General features: G+C 38.8%; 1 protein-coding gene across 1 annotated transcript; it reads left to right on the top strand.

Annotated features, from left to right (window-relative positions):
• The first annotated feature begins 3,509 nt into the window (after nt 1-3,509).
• On the top strand, nt 3,510-9,173 carry LOC119613686. The gene is made up of 3 exons (XM_037969710.1): nt 3,510-5,569; nt 5,634-5,848; nt 9,110-9,173. Exon 1 carries the CDS (start codon nt 3,999-4,001, stop codon nt 5,427-5,429), a length of 1,431 nt encoding a protein of 476 aa, XP_037825638.1. The 5' UTR covers nt 3,510-3,998; the 3' UTR covers nt 5,430-5,569; nt 5,634-5,848; nt 9,110-9,173.
• The last annotated feature ends 10,579 nt before the right edge of the window (nt 9,174-19,752 follow it).

Genomic DNA, 19,752 nt, shown 5'->3' with positions numbered 1-19,752 from the left:
AGAAAATAGACTTTTATGTTTTCACTCAAAACTCGATTTTTGGTGGGTAACTAAATGTGATCACAGATTTTAATTCTTTAGGCCCTTAGGGCTTCTAGTTTAGCCAGAAAATGGACTTTTATGTTTTCACTCAAAACTCGATTTTTGGTGGGAAATAAGAGTGATCACAGATTTTAATCCCTTTAGGCCCTAGGGCTTCTAGTTTAGCCAGAAAATGGACTTTTATGTTTTCACTCAAAACTCGATTTTTGGTGGGTAACTAAATGTGATCACAGATTTTAATTCTTTAGGCCCTAGGGCTTCTAGTTTAGCCAGAAAATGGACTTTTATGTTTTCACTCAAAACTCGATTTTTGGTGGGAAATAAGAGTGATCACAGATTTTAATCCCTTTAGGCCCTAGGGCTTCTAGTTTAGCCAGAAAATGGACTTTTATGTTTTCACTCAAAACTCGATTTTTGGTGGGAAATAAGAGTGATCACAGATTTTAATCCTTTAGGCCCTAGGCCTTCTAGTTTAGCCAGAAAATGGACTTTTATGTTTTCACTCAAAAATCGATTTTTGGTGGGAAATAAAGTGATCACAGATTTTAATCCTTTAGGCCCTAGGGCTTCTAGTTTAGCCAGAAAATGGACTTTTATGTTTTCACTCAAAAATCGATTTTTGGTGGGTACTAAAGTGATCACAGATTTTAATCCTTTAGGGCCTAGGGCTTCTAGTTTAGCCATAAAATGGACTTTTATGTTTTCACTCAAAAATCGATTTTTGGTGGGAAATAAGAGTGATCACAGATTTTAGTCCTTTAGGCCCTAGGGCTTCTAGTTTAGCCAGAAAATGAACTTTTATGTTTTCACTCAAAAATCGATTTTTGGTGGGAAATAAGAGTGATCACAGATTTTAATCCTTTAGGCCCTAGGCCTTCTAGTTTAGCCAGAAAATGGACTTTTATGTTTTCACTCAAAAATCGATTTTTGGTGGGAAATAAAGTGATCACAGATTTTAATCCTTTAGGCCCTAGGGCTTCTAGTTTAGCCAGAAAATGGACCTTTATGTTTTCACTCAGAAATCGATTTTTGGTGGGAAATAAGAGTGATCACAGATTTTAATCCTTTAGGCCCTAGGGTTTCTAGTTTAGCCAGAAAATGGACTTTTGTTTTCACTCAGAAATCGATTTTTGGTGGGAAATAAGAGTGATCACAGATTTCAATTCTTTAGGCCCTAGGGCTTCTAGTTTAGCCATAAAATATACCTTTATGTTTTCACTCAAAAATCGATTTTTGGTGGGAAATAAGAGTGATCACAGATTTTAACCCTTTAGGCCCTAGGCCTTCTAGTTTAGCCAGAAAATGGACTTTTATATTTTCACTCAAAAATCGATTTTTGGTGGGAAATAAAAGTGATCACAGATTTTAATCCTTTAGGCCCTAGGGCTTCTAGTTTAGCCAGAAAATGGACTTTTATGTTTTCACTCAAAAATCGATTTTTGGTGGGAAATAAGAGTGATCACAGATTTTAATCCTTTAGGCCCTAGGGCTTCTAGTTTAGCCAGAAAATGGACTCTTATGTTTTCACTCAGAAATCGATTTTTTGTGGGAAATAAGAGTGATCACAGATTTTAATCCTTTAGGCCTTAAGGCTTCTAGTTTAGCCAGAAAATGAACTTTTATGTTTTCACTCAGAAATCGATTTTTGGTGGGAAATAAGAGTGATCACAAATTTTAATCCTTTAGGCCCTAGGGTTTCTAGTTTAACCAGAAAATGGACTTTGGTTTTCACTCAGAAATCGATTTTTGGTGGGAAATAAGTGTGATCACAGATTTCAATTCTTTAGGCCGTAGGGCTTCTAGTTTAGCCAGAAAATGGACTTTTATGTTTTCACCCAGAATTCGATTTTTGGTGGGAAATAAGAGTGATCACAGATTTTAATCCTTTAGGCCCTAGGGCTTCTAGTTTAGCCAGAAAATGGACTTTTATGTTTTCACTCAGAAATCGATTTTTGGTGGGAAATAAGAGTGATCACAGATTTTAATCCTTTAGGCCTTAAGGCTTCTAGTTTAGCCAGAAAATGAACTTTTATGTGTTCACTCAGAAATTGATTTTTGGTGGGAAATAAGAGTGAACACAGATTTTAATCCTTTAGGCCCTAGGGCTTCTAGTTTAGCCAGAAAATGGATCTTTATTTTTTCACTCAGAAATCGATTTTTGGTGGGAAATAAGAGTGATCACAGATTTTAATCCTTTAGGCCCTAGGGTTTCTAGTTTAGCCAGAAAATGGACTTTGGTTTTCACTCAGAAATCGATTTTTGGTGGGAAATAAGAGTGATCACAGATTTCAATTCTTTAGGCCGTAGGGCTTCTAGTTTAGCCAGAAAATGGAATTTTATGTTTTCACCCAGAATTCGATTTTTGGTGGGAAATAAGAGGGATCACAGATTTTAATCCTTTAGGGCCTAGGGCTTCTAGTTTAGCCAGAAAATGGACTTTTATGTTTTCACTCAAAACTCGATTTTTGGTGGGAAATAAGAGTGATCACAGATTTTAACCCTTTAGGCCCTAGGGCTTCTAGTTTAGCCAGAAAATGGACCTTTATGATTTCACTCAAAACTCGATTATTGGTGGGAAATAAGAGTGATCACAGATTTTAATCCTTTAGGCCCTAGGGCTTCTAGTTTAACCAGAAAATGGACTTTTATGTTTTCACTCAAAAATCGATTTTTGGTGGGAAATAAGGGTGTTCACAGATTTAAATTCTTTAGGCCCTAGGGCTTCTAGTTTAGCCGGAAAATGGACTTTTATGTTTTCACTCAGAATTCGATTTTTGGTGGGAAATAAAAGTGATCACAGATTTTAACCCTTTAGGCCCTAGGTCTTCTAGTTTAGCCGGAAAATGGACTTTTATATTTTCACTCAGAATTCGATTTTTGGTGGGAAATAAGGGTGATCACAGATTTTAATCCTTTAGGCCCTAGGGCTTCTAGTTTAGCCGGAAAATGGACTTTTATGTTTTCACTAAAAAAAACGATTTTTGGTGGGAAATAAGAGTGATCACAGATTTTAATTCTTTAGGCCATAGGGCTTCTAGTTTAGCCATAAAATGGACTTTTATGTTTTCACTCAGAAATCGATTTTTGGTGGGAAATAAGGGTGATCACAGATTTTAATTGTTTTTGCCCTAGGGCTTCTAGTTTAGCCAGAAAATGGACTTTTATGTTTTCACTCAGAAATCGATTTTTGGTGGGAAATAAGAGTGATCACAGATTTTAATCCTTTAGGCCCTAGGGTTTCTAGTTTAGCCAGAAAATGGACTTTTATGTTTTCACTCAAAAATCGATTTTTGGTGGGTACTAAAAGTGATCACCGTGTGGAGTTGTCAGATCTCCCATCGGACGCGTCCCAGGTGGCGGATAGGGGGAGCTAAGCATGGTCTTTTTCGACACATTGGACATAATGGTCGAAAACGACGACGCTAGCTCGAGATAAGGCAGACCTGACTAGATACATTTTTTTGACAAATGGTCTAACAAGCCTGTCATATCTAGATGAGTGCATGAATCAGGACAATCTTTTATCACATCAGTGGATACATTTTTGACAAATGGCCTACTGATATGTAAAGAGATGGTAGAGTGCTGATATGATTTATGGTACACCTGATAACAGGCGGTCATATATGATAACAGGACTTCTCCTGTTCCCCATGCACAAATCCGCGGACCAAAACTGTCAACCCCACCCCCATCCCCATATTTCCCAATCCACCTAGTTTATCCCTCTTCAATCCAATCCCAATAACCCATTCCCTCATCCCCCACTTGTAAGGTTAAGGTGGTTGGAAGCAGTGCCGAGAACCTGAATGGCTAGTTAGTGGTTAAAGAGGACTAGTCGTTAACAGCTCCCCTCCGATGCCAGGGCACGGATCGGTTGTAATGCTTAGCCTAGCCCACGTACGCCGTCCCTGCGTGGGTCGTCCACCCATTACGCGCCTACTCGTGGGAATCACATGGAGAAAAAAACAAATAAACAAACAAACAACAAACAACCCGTGGAAAGCCAGTTGGGGAAACCTAAACTGGTGGACTGCAAACAGCCTGCTATCCAACCTTCTGGTGATAGCACGGCTGAACGCAGCGAGGAAATCTTGTCCGTAGTGGCAAGCACCTCATCAGCTGCACAAGCCTTAGCTGGTACGCCAGCAAATACCCCTGCCTCGGGCACTGCGGACCAAGCAGTGACCCCCGCGACTTCTGGACAGGTTGGATCGTCGAACTCGATGTCGGGTCCAACTAATGCCCCCTCAACCGCCCTCACGGCTAACGAAAACCCCCCTAGTCGCAAAGATCCATCTAGGAAGGCTTTTGTTCAAAGGCGTGCCGCCATGCGTTTAGTCGAGCGACTTGGAGTTAAGTCGGTCGATACGCTTACCCCGGACGAAAAATCGTCCCTAGATTGGGCTAAAGCCCTACTGGCTCAGCCGGAGTGTTCTGACCCTCCTACAACCTCAGATGCAGCGGACCAAGCTACATCTGCAGGGCCTAAACGGCAGCGATCGGAGGAAGAACATGCTCTCCAGGCAGTCCCACAGCCGAAGACTAAACGTCAGAAGCAGTTCGAGACTCGTATAGTCAATAGACCCTACAGCGAAGTTGCCAAAAACCCGCTGGTTAGGGCCATTGTTGACAAGAGTGTCAACGACGGAGCTATCTCCCAGGATAAATGGTTGATAATCCGTCAAAAAATGCTGGAGGTGTATTGGAAAATTCTCAAAGAGAATCCCGGTCCATCTCCGCAGAATGATGATGCTGGCTGGTACCAAGGTCACATCAAACTGCTGGCGTGCACGAACGAGCGCTCAGCAAACTTGCTTAAGTTGGCGGTTACGTCTATAGGGGAAGTGTGGCCCGGCGCGAAACTTGACGTGATCCCGGTTAGTGAGATACCTCGCAGACCGAGATCAATCACGGTTATTCCGGCGGAACCACACGAACCAGAGGCGATTCTGGCGTACCTTCAGAGTGGAAACCCTGACCTACCTACCCACAATTGGAAGGTAGTCAAGGTCTCCGAACCTGAAGGTGCTAACAGAAAGGCGGTCGTGGTCCTTAATAAGGAATCGTTGCCGTTACTCCGAGAGAAGCAAGGCAAAGTATACTACGGATTTGATAGTATCAAGCTGCGCGTCTACCGGGGTGACGACAAACTAGACCCCAAACCGGTAAGCACGGACGGAGGAAAGGTAGACGATACCACTAACTCTGACGACCAAATGGACGCCCAATCAAGTACAGACTTGATTGGGAATCTATTTGATAGCCAGGGCGAAGTGATTGACGAAGACGAGCTTCTGAAAACAGACCCAGAAGACGCCGACGTCACAATCGTCTACGACCCTGACCAAGATGAAGGTGATCCAAGTGAACCTTCACCACTCTAAAGCAGCTTCAGCTGCATTACACCTCCACCTTGGATATCAAGGGGAGGATATAGCGTTGATCCAAGAGCCGTGGACCCATAACGGCAACATACTTGGAATCAACGTAAAAGGCTATAGAATACTATACGCAAAAGGCACAGGTAACATTAGATCTTGCATACTTGCTAAAAGCACCCTAAATATCTTCATTCTATCTGATTACAGTGATGAAGATACAGTAACCGCAGCATGGGAGACAGAGGAATCCACAATGTGGATCCTCTCCTGCTATATGGCGCACGACCAGACAGACCCCCCGCCAAGTAACACGGTCGTCAGGGCAGTAAGTGCAGCAAACGGAAAACGCATCCCTGTTATTATAGGCGCAGATGCAAACGCACACCATACACTATGGGGTAGCACCAACATCAACACACGAGGTGAGTTCGTATTAGACTTCATTTTAAATCATAATCTTGAAGTAGTAAATAGAGGTTCAGAACCTACATTTGTAGTTGCAAATAGACAAGAGGTACTGGACATAACGCTTGTAAATACAAGTCATTCGCACATAATCCGAAACTGGAAAGTATCGGAAGATTGTTCCTTTTCAGATCATAGATATCTCGTATTCTCAATAGAAAATACACAGGAAAGGAAAACCCCCTTTCTAAACAGAAGAAAGACAAGATGGGAAGAACAAAATCGAATCCTGACAAGTCTTCTTCAAAATACGCCGGAAATAAACAATACAGCAGATATTGATAGAGCTGTAGACAACCTTACACGCTCTCTTAATCAAGCAACAAGAAGAACATGCAAACCTTCGATACCAAAGGGTAAAAGTAAACCTCCTTGGTGGTCCTCGGAAATAGCGAAGACTAGGAATAGATGTCGCAAACTTTTCAATGAGGCCAAAAGATCAGGTGAATGGTCCACATATAAAGCCTCATTGAATAAATTTAAGAATCAGGTTAGGAATGCTAAACGCTGCTCATGGAGAAGCTTCTGTGGTAGCATCGAAAGCTCTTCAGAGACAAGTCGTTTATGCAAAATCCTGTCTAAATCACAAACCGTTCAAGGCTACATCCAAAAGCAAGACGGTGAGTGGACAACGAGTGAACAAGAATCCCTACAGGAATTAATGGACACTCATTTCCCAGGTAACTTACCATTAGATATTACAATGGAAAGACCACAAACGTATTGTCAAACCCCGATCGGAATAACTATAGACGAGGGAATGATAAAATGGGCAATAAACAGCTTTAACCCATATAAGTCACCGGGCCCGGACGGCATAATTCCAGCTGACCTGCAATATAATGCAGAATTAGTTATACCATGGCTACTTGAAATATTTCAAGCCTGTCTTACATGGTCATACGTACCAGAACAATGGACCAAATGCAGTGTGACGTTTATCCCCAAAGGAGGAAAAACAACGCACATTAAGGCAAAAGATTATAGGCCCATAAGTCTATCATCGTTTCTGCTTAAGACCCTAGAGAGGATCATCGACGTCCACATAAGATCGTCAATAGATCCTATGCTCCTATCTCCCTCACAACATGCCTACACCAAAGGCAAATCAGTTGAGACGGCCCTACACTCACTAGTGGGACATATAGAAAAATCCTTGGAATTTGGTGAATACACGTTAGTGGCCTTTCTGGACATAGAAGGAGCCTTTAACAACGTCAAACCCGACATCATCATATCAGCTCTAGAAGAGCTCGGTATTGAGACATCAGTGATTAAATTCATAAAAGACCTTCTTCAACACAGGATTATCCGTTCTAACATGGGAATGGCATGTATTCAAAGAATGGCAATCAGGGGCACACCTCAAGGTGGAGTCCTATCACCACTTTTATGGAATGTGGCCATAAACAGCCTACTAATGAAACTGGACAACCAAAGATACAAGACTGTCGCTTACGCAGATGACGTTGCGGTAGCAGTATCAGGTTTCCATCTGAATACGATATCTCAAAGACTCGAATCAGCACTCAATCTACTAAGTAAATGGAGCGTTGATAGTGGTTTGAGTGTAAACCCTAGTAAAACCGAACTTGTACTCTACACCAGGAAATACAAGATCGAAAATTTTACCCTACCTCGACTAAACGGAGTCGTACTCTCACTTTCGAACAGTGCGAAATACCTAGGGGTGATACTTGATAGTAAACTATCATGGAAGGAAAATATCACAGCCAGAGTAAACAAAGCCTTAATGGCAATGTACATTTGCAAGAAGGCCATAGGGAAAAGATGGGGACTAAATCCCAAACTGGTAAATTGGATCCATGAAGCGGTTATTAAACCTATTCTCTTTTACGGGGCTGTTGTCTGGTGGAAAGCACTGGACAACAACTCCAATTGTATACTTCTTGATAAGGTACTAAGAAGGATAGCAATCCTTATAACAGGAGCACTGAGAACAACTTCAACCAAATCTCTATTCGCAATGCTTAATTGGATCCCAACGGATCTGATAGCCAGAAAACTGGCACTCATCACTGCCCTCAGACTTGATGCCATAAATGCTTGGACACACAGGCCATACGGCCATGCGGCTATTATGAGGGAAACATCTTTCCTCCCGGGCAATATTGATTACTGTATACCCAAACCTTTCCTCCGTAGGGACTTCGGATACACAATATCCGAAAACTCTTCACCGGAGGATAACAGTTCCCCAAGAACCCTCCTGGTATATACGGATGGTTCTAAAAAAGGGGAACGAGTTGGAGGTGGCATTTTTATCCCTGAATTTGGAACTAAAATAAGCTTTAGGATACAGAATAATTGTAGTCCACTACAGGCTGAACTATCAGCCATAAAAAGAGCAGCAAATTGGCTTTGGTACTACAGAATATCAAACAGAGATATTCAAATTTGTACCGACAGCCAAGCTGCTATCAAATCCCTGATTGGTGTATATACTACATCTAAACTAGTCCAGGAATGCCGGGCATCCTTAAACAGGATGGCGAGACATTCAATAATCGTGCTCAAATGGGTACGGGGACACGGGGATTTGACTGGCAACTATATCGCTGATGAATTAGCGAAACTAGGAGCCTCAATGTCCGACAGAGACATAGACATCTTTTGCGGAATACCGCTAAAAGCTTGCAAGACCATAATAGATGGAAAGTTCTATGAAATTTCTCAGACAAGATGGCGTAATGAACCAACTTGTATCAATACAAGGAAGATATGGCCAAATTTGGATAGTAAACGCACGTCATATCTTCTGCAACTAAACCGCCCTCATATCAGCAACCTTGTTGCTGTCATTACGGGGCATATCTCATTGGGAAACCATGCAAGAAGACTTGGAATTCCCCACAACGACTTCTGTAGAAGCTGTCAAGACGAAGAGGAGGAAGAATCCATCGAACATCTTCTCTGTCAATGCCCGGCGCTAGCGGACACTCGATCAGTATATCTAGGAAAACGACTATTTGATGACTTGTCAGAACTATCTAATCTAGGACTGGATAACATAAATGCCTTCATCAGGCACAGTAACTGGTTTTAGGACCACCAAGCCATAATTAAGGCACTCGCTAGTCCGCAAGGACAGACCTCTCAATCTTCTCTTCCACTTCAATTTCTCTTCTATGACTTAATCCTAAACTATCTTCTACTATCCTCTACCCTCTTTCTTTTATATTTTATTATCTTTACAGGTATCACAAAGGGACCAACAGGACCCAAGTGTGCGTCTTTGCAGCCTGAATACCTAACCTAACCCTAAAAGTGATCACAGATTTTAATCCTTTAGGCCCTACGCCTTCTAGTTTAGCCATAAAATATACTTTTATGTTTTCACTCAAAAATCGATTTTTGGTGGGAAATAAGAGTGATCACAGATTTTAATCCTTTAGGCCCTAGGCCTTCTAGTTTAGCCAGAAAATGGACTTTTATGTTTTCACTCAAAAATCGATTTTTGGTGGGAAATAAAAGTGATCACAGATTTTAATCCTTTAGGCCCTAGGGCTTCTAGTTTAGCCAGAAAATGGACTTTTATGTTTTCACTCAAAAATCGATTTTTGGTGGGAAATAAGAGTGATCACAGATTTTAATCCTTTAGGCCCTAGGGCTTCTAGTTTAGCCAGAAAATGAACTTTTATGTTTTCACTCAGAAATCGATTTTTTGTGGGAAATAAGAGTGATCACAGATTTTAATCCTTTAGGCCTTAAGGCTTCTAGTTTAGCCAGAAAATGAACTTTTATGTTTTCACTCAGAAATCGATTTTTGGTGGGAAATAAGAGTGATCACAGATTTCAATTCTTTAGGCTGTAGGGCTTCTAGTTTAGCCAGAAAATGGACTTTTATGTTTTAACCCAGAATTCGATTTTTGGTGGGAAATAAGAGTGATCACAGATTTTAATCCTTTAGGCCCTAGGGCTTCTAGTTTAGCCAGAAAATGGACTTTTATGTTTTCACTCAGAAATCGATTTTTGGTGGGAAATAAGAGTGATCACAGATTTTAATCCTTTAGGCCTTAAGGCTTCTAGTTTAGCCAGAAAATGAACTTTTATGTTTTCACTCAGAAATCGATTTTTGGTGGGAAATAAGAGTGAACACAGATTTTAATCCTTTAGGCCCTAGGGCTTCTAGTTTAGCCAGAAAATGGATCTTTATTTTTTCACTCAGAAATCGATTTTTGGTGGGAAATAAGAGTGATCACAGATTTCAATTCTTTAGGCCGTAGGGCTTCTAGTTTAGCCAGAAAATGGACTTTTATGTTTTCACCCAGAATTCGATTTTTGGTGGGAAATAAGAGGGATCACAGATTTTAATCCTTTAGGGCCTAGGGCTTCTAGTTTAGCCAGAAAATGGACTTTTATGTCCATTTTTGGTGGGAAATAAGAGTGATCACAGATTTTAATCCTTTAGGCCCTAGGGCTTCTAGTTTAGCCAGAAAATGGACTTTTATGTTTTCACTCAAAACTCGATTTTTGGTGGGAAATAAGAGTGATCACAGATTTTAACCCTTTAGGCCCTAGGGCTTCTAGTTTAGCCAGAAAATGGACCTTTATGATTTCACTCAAAACTCGATTATTGGTGGGAAATAAGAGTGATCACAGATTTTAATCCTTTAGGCCCTAGGGCTTCTAGTTTAACCAGAAAATGGACTTTTATGTTTTCACTCAAAACTCGATTTTTGGTGGGTACTAAATGTGATCACAGATTTTAGTTCTTTAGGCCCTAGGGCTTCTAGTTTAGCCAGAAAATGGACCTTTATGATTTCACTCAAAACTCGATTTTTGGTGGGAAATAAGAGTGATCACAGATTTTAACCCTTTAGGCCCTAGGGCTTCTAGTTTAGCCAGAAAATGGACTTTTATGTTTTCACTCAAAAATCGATTTTTGGTGGGAAATAAGGGTGATCACAGATTTAAATTCTTTAGGCCCTAGGGCTTCTAGTTTAGCCGGAAAATGGACTTTTATGTTTTCACTCAGAATTCGATTTTTGGTGAGAAATAAGGGTGATCACAGATTTTAACCCTTTAGGCCCTAGGTCTTCTAGTTTAGCCGGAAAATGGACTTTTATATTTTCACCCAGAATTCGATTTTTGGTGGGAAATAAGGGTGATCACAGATTTTAATTGTTTTTGCCCTAGGGCTTCTAGTTTAGCCAGAAAATGGACTTTTATGTTTTCATTCAAAAATCGATTTTTGGTGGGAAATAACAGTGATCACAGATTTTAATCCTTTAGGGCATAGAGCTTCTAGTTTAGCCAGAAAATGGACTTTTATGATTTCACTCAAAAATCGAGTTTTGGTGGGAAATAAAAGTGATCACAGATTTCAATCCTTTAGGCCCTAGGGCTTCTAGTTTAGCCAGAAAATAGACTTTTATGTTTTCACTCAAAACTCGATTTTTGTTGGGTACTAAAAGTGATCACAGATTTTAATCCTTTAGGCCCTAGGGCTTCTAGTTTAACCAGAAAATGGACTTTTATTTTTTCACTCAAAACTCGCTTTTTGGTGGAAAATAAAAGTGATCACAGATTTCAATTGTGTTTGCCCTAGGGTTTCTAGTTTGGCCAGAAAATGGACTTTTATGTTTTCACTCAAAAATCGACTTTTGGTGGGAAATAAAAGTGATCAAAGCTTTGAATTCTTTAGGCCCTAGGGCTTCTAGTTTCGCCAGAAAATGCACTTTTATGTTTTTTACTCAAAAATCGATTTTTGGTGTTAAATAAGAGTGATCACAGGTTTTAATCCTTTAGGCCCTAGGGCTTCTAGTTTAGCCAGAAAATGGACTTTTATGTTTTCACCCAGAATTCGATTATTGATGGGAAATAAGGGTGATCACAGATTTTAATCCTTTAGGGCCTAGGGCTTCTAGTTTAGCCAGAAAATGGACTTTTATGTTTTCACTCAAAAATCGATTTTTATGTTTTCACTTAAAACTCGATTTTTGGTGGGTACTAAAAGTGATCACAGATTTTAATCCTTTAGGCCCTAGGGCTTCTAGTTTAGCCAGAAAATGGACTTTTATGTTTTCACCCAAAAATCGATTTTTATGTTTTCACTTAAAACTCGATTTTTGGTGGGTACTAAAAGTGATCACAGATTTTAATCCTTTAGGGCCTAGGGCTTCTAGTTTAGCCAGAAAATGAACTTTTATGTTTTCACTCAAAAATCGATTTTTGGTGGGTACTAAAAGTGATCACAGATTTTAATCCTTTAGGCCCTAGGGCTTCTAGTTTAGCCAAAAAATGGACTTTTATGTTTTCACTCAAAAATCGATTTTTGGTGGGTACTAAAAGTGATCACAGATTTTAATCTTTTAGGCCCTAGGGCTTCTAGTTTAGCCAAAAAATGGACTTTTATGTTTTCACTCAAAAATCGATTTTTGGTGGGTACTAAAAGTGATCACAGATTTTAATCCTTTAGGCCCTAGGGCTGCTAGTTTAGCCAGAAAATGGACTTTTATGTTTTCACTAAAATTCGATTTTTGGTTGGAAATAAAAGTGATCACAGATTTTAATCCTTTAAATGGACTTTATGTTTTCACTCAAAACTCGATTTTTGGTGGGTACTAAAAGTGATCACAGATTTTAATCCTTTAGGCCCTAGGGCTTCTAGTTTAGCCAGAAAATGGACTTTTATGTTTTCACTCAGAAATCGATTTTTGGTGGGAAATAAGAGTGATCACAGATTTTAATCCTTTAGGCCCTAGGGCTTCTAGTTTAGCCAAAAAATGGACTTTTATGTTTGCACTCAGAAATCGGTTTTTGGTGGGTACTAAAAGTGATCACAGATTTTAATCCTTTAGGCGCTAGGGCTTCTAGTTTAGCCAAAAAATGGACTTTTATGTTTTCACTCAAAAATCGATTTTTGGTGGGTACTAAAAGTGATCACTGATTTTAATCCTTTAGGCCTTAGGGCTTCTAGTTTAGCCATAAAATGGACTTTTATAAGAGAAATAAGAGTGATCACAGATTTTAATCCTTTAGGCCCTAGGGCTGCTAGTTTAGCCAGAAAATGGACTTTTATGTTTTCACTCAAAAATCGATTTTTGGTGGGAAATAAAAGTGATCACAGATTTTAATCCTTTAAATGGACTTTATGTTTTCACTCAAAACTCGATTTTTGGTGGGTACTAAAAGTGATCACAGATTTTAATACTTTAGGCCCTAGGGCTTCTAGTTTAGCCAGAAAATGGACTTTTATGTTTTCATTCAGAAATCGATTTTTGGTGGGAAATAAGAGTGATCACAGATTTTAATCCTTTAGGCCCTAGGGCTTCTAGTTTAGCCAGAAAATGGACTTTTATGTTTTCACTCAGAATTCGATTTTTGGTGGGAAATAAAGGTGATCACAGATTTTAATCCTTTAGGCCCTAGGGCTTCTAGTTTAGCCAGAAAATGGACTTTTATGTTTTCACTCAAAACTCGATTTTTGGTGGGTACTAAAAGTGATCACAGATTTTAATCCTTTAGGCCCTAGGGCTTCTAGTTCAGCCAGAAAATGGACTTTTATGTTTTCACTCAAAAATTTATTTTTGGTGGGTACTAAAAGTGATCACAGGTTTTAATCCTTTAGGCGCTAGGGCTTCTAGTTTAGCTAGAAAATGGACTTTTATGTTTTCACTCAAAAATTGATTTTTGGTGGATACTAAAAGTGATCACAGATTTTAATACTTTAGGCCCTAGGGCTTCTAGTTTAGCCAGAAAATGGACTTTTATGTTTTCACTCAGAATTCGATTTTTGGTGGGAAATTAAAGTGATCACAGATTTTAATCCTTTAGTCCCTAGGGCTTCTAGTTTAGCCAGAAAATGGACTTTTATGTTTTCACTCAGAATTCGATTTTTGGTGGTAAATAAGGGTGATCACAGATTTTAATCCTTTAGGCCTTAAGGTTTCTAGTTTAGCCAGAAAATGGACTTTTATGTTTTCACTCAGAATTCGATTTTTGGTGGGAAATAAGAGTGATCACAGATTTTAATCCTTTAGGCCCTAGGGCTTCTAGTTTAGCCAGAAAATGGACTTTTATGTTTTCACTCAGAATTCGGTTATTGGTGGGAAATAAGAGTGATCACAGATTTTAATCCTTTAGGCCCTAGGGCTTCTAGTTTAGCCAGAAAATGGACTTTTATGTTTTCACTCAGAATTAGATTTTTGGTGGGAAATAAGAGTGATCACAGATTTTAATCCGTTAGGCCCTAGGGCTTCTAGTTTAGCCAGAAAATGGACTTTTATGTTTTCACTTAGAATTAGATTTTTGGTGGGAAATAAGAGTGATCACAGATTTTAATCCGTTAGGCCCTAGGGCTTCTAGTTTAGCCAGAAAATGGACTTTTATATTTTCACTCAAAAATCGATTTTTGGTGGGTACTAAAAGTGATCACAGATTTTAATCCTTTAGGCCCTAGGGCTTCTTGTTTAGCCAGAAAATGGACTTTTATGTTTTCACTCAGAATTTGATTTTTGGTGGGAAATAAGGGTGATCTCAGATTTTAATCCTTTAGGCCCTATGGCTTCTAGTTTAGCCAGAAAATGGACTTTTATGTTTTCACTCAGAATTCGATTTTTGGTGGGAAATAAGAGTGATCACAGATTATAATCCTTTAGGCCCTAAGGCTTCTAGATTAGCCAGAAAATGGACTTTTATGTTTTCACTCAGAAATCGATTTTTGTTGGTAAATAAGAGTGATCACAGATTTTAATTCTTGAGGCCCTAGGGCTTCTAGAAATAAAAGTGATCAAAGCTTTGAATTCTTTAGGCCCTAGGGCTTCTGGTTTAGCCAGAAAATGCACTTTTATGTTTTCACTCAAAAATCGATTTTTGGTGTTAAATAAGAGTGATCACAGATTTTAATTGATTTTTTAAACTAGAAGATTAAAAATATTTAAATAACTTCTCTTATATTAACCGTTTACAAATTAACTCCACCCCTGCTTTCACTATAAATGTTTTAAATGAAAAACAAATCTCTCTGTCCCTCGTCTGTCGTTGACTAAAATTGCAATAAACAAGAGTTTAAAATGTAAGAAAGAAAAAAAAAAAACAACATTTTTTTGTGGAAATAATTTTCAACAACGTGTAATTTAAAAGTGACATGATGTGGCGCAGCATTAAGAAAGCGTAACTATCTAAAGATGTTACGTATCAGTGCATTTGTAGGTACAACATAATATACATATTGTACGTATTTACATACATAGATATCTAAACTTATTTACACATATAAATGTACATATGAATATACATATGTACACAACAAACTGACACTCTTACATGCAACATTGCAAAATATTTATAAACATTGTTATGTATGTTTATTAGGTTGCTGTCAAATAGATGGGTTTGAAAAAAAAAATCAAGTTAATCAAAATTAATATAAGATATCAGTTATCACAAACCTATTTCGATTATGTAGAGATCGTTAACTCTTTTATCTCTTTTCATAGAGCTGGTGATCTTAATGAGTTGATAATTGATTAGAAAGGGGGATAATTTAAAAGATAACTCTAAAAGTTATTTACAATTCCTAATGATCGCGAGCAGGTGATCTTCACCGATCTCCAAAATCATACGAAATGGAGAAACTAAAACTTTTAGAGAGAGAGACTAAAATTGTTTCTTAATTGAGGGATAATTTAAAAGAAACTGATGATCATAGATCTTTTAAAGTTCTCTAGAATTTCTGAAGGAATTAAGGTCTTTTGTAGGCGATCTTCATTGATCTCCGAAATCATAGGAAAAAAGTTAACAAAAGTTGATTAGAAAGAGGGACAATTTCCACCATCTTTACCGATCTCCGAAATCATTTAAAATTGAGAAACTAAAGCTGTTAGAGGGGGACTTAAATTGATTAAAAAGAGGGATAGAAACATATGATTTTTACAGATCTATAGCTCTTTAGAATTTCTAAGGTATCGTGCAAACGGAAGGCTTTCGCAAGTAGATGATCTTCAACGATCTCTGAGGGATAATCTAAAAGAAATAGATGATCTTCAGAGATCTTTTCAATTTCTAATGCTGGTGATCTTCACCGATCACCGAAGTCATATGAAATTGAGAAACTAAAGTTTAAATAGATTGGAGAGAGTAATAATTTCATCCATCTTTACCGATCTTCGAAATCATACAAAATTTAGAAACAAAAGTTGTTGGAAAGGGACTTACTTAAATTGATTGGGAAGAGGTATAATTTAAAAGAAACCGATGATCTTCACAGATCTTTAAAAGTTATTTAGAATTTCTAAAGAATCGTGTAAATGGAATAGGAAAAGAGTTAACTAAAGTTGCTAGAGATGGGTCTTAAATTGATTAGAAAGAAGGACAATCTCCTCCATCTTTACTGATCTTCGTAATCATTCAAAATTGAGAATCTAAAGCTGTTAGAGAGGGACTTAAATTGATTAAAAAGAGAGATAGAAACATATGATTTTTACAGATCTATAGCTCTTTAGAATTTCTAAGGTATCGTGCAAACGGAAGACTTTCGCAAGTAGATGATCTTCAACGATCTCTGAGGGATAATCTAAAAAAAATATAGATGATCTTCATAGATCTTTAAAAGTTATTTTCAATTTCTAACGCTGGTGATCTTCACCGATCTCCGAAGTCATATGAAATTAAGAAACTAAATTTGCCAGACAAGGGCTTTGCATTGATGACATCTCACTGATCTTCAAAATCATACAAAATTTAGAAACAAAAGTTGTTGGAGAGTGACTTACTTAAATTGATTGGGAAGAGGTATCATTTAAAAGAAACCGATGATCTTCACAGATCTTTAAAAGTTATTTAGAATTTCTAAGGAATCGTGTTAATGGAAGGCTGTGGCAAGGAGGTGATCTTTACCGATCTTCATCGAAATCATACGAAATTGAAAAACTAAAGTTTCTAGAGAAGGCCCTACTGATTAGAAAGAGGAATAATTTAAAAGGAACAAATGATCTTCAAGGATATCTAAACGTTATTTACAATTTTTAAAGAACTTTCAAAAGTAGGTGATCTTCGCCGATCTCCGTATCTATACGAAATTAAACCTAGGACAAAAATGTTGAAAAATATTTTCTTAGAATGAACCAAACTTTCATTTATGATAGTATAATCGAATAAATTTAAATTCTCTACACAGATTTTATTTTAATTAATTTCATACAATTCATTTATTTTATTTCAATTATTTCATTTTAATTATTGGCTAATTCACTTCGATTAAATACCGCACGTTAATTAACTTATTCGCTCATCATCAACTCTCAACTGACTTCTCTTTTTGCTTTTACTCCTTCTCCTTTTCTGACATTTGACATCTTGACCAGTGATGTAAACTTTTGCGCTTTCAGTCGGCCAACCTGTCATCACAATCGACCTCGATTGATTGCTGGACTGTTCTCGCCGATGTCTTCTTTCTCATCATCACTTGACGACTCGTATTCGACTGGTGGTAGGGTGCAAAATGGCTTGATTTTATCGGATGCATAAATTGACGTGTAGTGACGCTGCGTTCGTCTAGACCCAGGCAAATCCTCGATGACGTACCGGTCTTTATCGAGAACCTTTGTTATTATGAATGGGCCCTTATAAAGAGGCTCCAACTTTCTAGAAGTACCCGTCGATGTTGCCTCATTTTCTGCTAGAACTAAATCGCCCACGCCGAATTCTTTAGGTCGGGCATGTTGTTGGTCATAACGTTTTTTAGCTACTTGTCGTTGCAAGTTAATCTTCTCAGCTGTTTCGGCACGCAATTCTTGCAAGGTGTGGTCATCTATTACCTCGCTACTGTGTAGGGCAAGGACAAGTTTATTTTGTAAAATATCCCTAGGCTGAAAACCGAATAAAAGTTCTTGAGGTGTTTTTCCTGTGGTCTTATTAACCATGGTGTTGAGAGACCACTGTATTCGCCGTAATTGTTCGTCCCAACGTTTGTCTTCTCTCGTAGATGGTCGAAGCATTCCTAAGATTGTACGATTTGTACGTTCCGCATGCCCGTTAGCTCGTGGTGTACGGACGGCATTTAGTATATGTCGTATATCATTATTTTGGCAATATCGCTCGAACTCGTGCGACGTAAACGCCGTTCCACGATCGGTGATGATTCGTGTTGGCACGCCAAAGTATTCGCTGATTTCGTTTAGGTTGCTAATAACGTGTTTGCTCGCTGTACTTTTTACTGCTTTTATTAGGGTGAATTTGGTAAATGCGTCCACGATGACCAAAATGTGTTCGTTGCGTTTAGATGATTTTGGGAACGGACCTAGGTGGTCCATATGTACCGTATGAAATGGAACGGGTGTTATTTTATCGTAGTGGTATTCGCCCTCGTGCCTTCCACCAGGAGATTTATTGAATGCACATTCCACACACGCTTTGATATGCAATTTTACAGCGTTTCGCATTCTAGGGAACCAAAAATGTTTTTGAAGACCAGTTAACGTTTTCTCCACTCCCAGATGTCCTGCGTTGTCGTGTTGTCCTTGTATTACGCGCCACCGTAGAGCTTTTGGAACCACCCATAGACAATTTTCACTGACTTTGCGGAATAGTCTGCCGTTCTTGATTAAATACTTCTTGCACATTTCTTTATTACCAGCTTTAACCTTTTCAATAATTTCACGGATATTGTCGTCTTGCAGTTGCATCGAAAACAGGAGATCTTCTTCATTTACAGTTGTTTTTGCGATACGTAATGACGCCGGATCCATAGCACGAGATTCTTCGCATGGTGCCCGACTTAACGCGTCGACGTGTTGCATACGTAGACCGGATCGATGCTCAATATTCAGATCGAAATCCTGAATTCGCAACCACCATCTGGCTATTCTTGGGATTAGCTCCTTTTTCTGCATAGTCGTTTTAATAGCATTACAATCGGTTATGACGGTTACTCTTTTTCCGTACACGTAATAACGGAAACGTTCAAGAGTTTCAACGACCGCCAAAGCTTCCAACTCATAGCTATGATATTTGCGTTCATCATCTGTAGTTGACCGGCTGAAAAAGGCTACAGGTTTCCATCCATCGTTTTCACTTTGTAGAAGTGCGCCGGCTAGGCCTATTGAACTTGCGTCTGTATGTATTTGGTGCTCTGCCGCGGTTCTATAACCTACTACTACCGGACTTGTTGTGAGGCTGGTCTTTAGCTTTTTAAAGGCTTCATCCTGCTCATCCTTCCACTGGAACTGCATATCCTTTTTTAATAAATTACGTAACGGCTCGGAAATTAAAGCGTAGCCTGGCACGAATTTGCGAAAGTACCCACTCAAACCTAAGAATTGTCGCACTTCTCGCACGTTAGATGGTGTAGGGAATTCTAATATTGCGTTTGTTTTTGCCGTTCCCGGACTCATACCGCCACTATGAATTTGATGGCCAAGGAACTCAATTGATTGTTTTAAAAACTCGCACTTATTGACATTGACGGTTAAACTTAGGTCACGTAAGACATTAAATACGCGACGTAATTTGCCGAACATTTCGTCAATGTCGTTGCTACCAACCACAATGTCATCCATATAATGAATGATGTCGCCATCCTGAGTTTTCTCCCTTATTAACGCCATCAATCGTTGGAAAACTGCAGGCGCGTTTTTGAGTCCAAATGGCATCCGTTTAAACTCATACATCCCGTCAGGTGTCACAAAAGCGGTAAACTTCTGGCTGCTTTCTTCGATTGGGATTTGATAATATCCGCTATTCAAATCCAAAATCGTGAAGTAGGTAAACTTCATCACTTCCTACAAACGCTCCTCGATGTTTGGAGTGGGGAAAATCTCCTTAACCATATGTTGGTTTAAACGCCGATAGTCTATACATAATCGATCGTCGCCGTTTTTCTTTTTTACGAGTACGA

The sequence above is a fragment of the Lucilia sericata genome, unplaced genomic scaffold, assembly GCF_015586225.1.
Source record: "Lucilia sericata isolate MDLA Ls3-8-SP2 unplaced genomic scaffold, ASM1558622v1 Contig002244F_arrow, whole genome shotgun sequence".
Classification (NCBI taxonomy): Eukaryota; Metazoa; Arthropoda; class Insecta; order Diptera; family Calliphoridae; genus Lucilia; species Lucilia sericata.
Note: the sequence above shows the minus strand (reverse complement) of the source record. Positions and strands in the feature narration are given on the sequence as shown.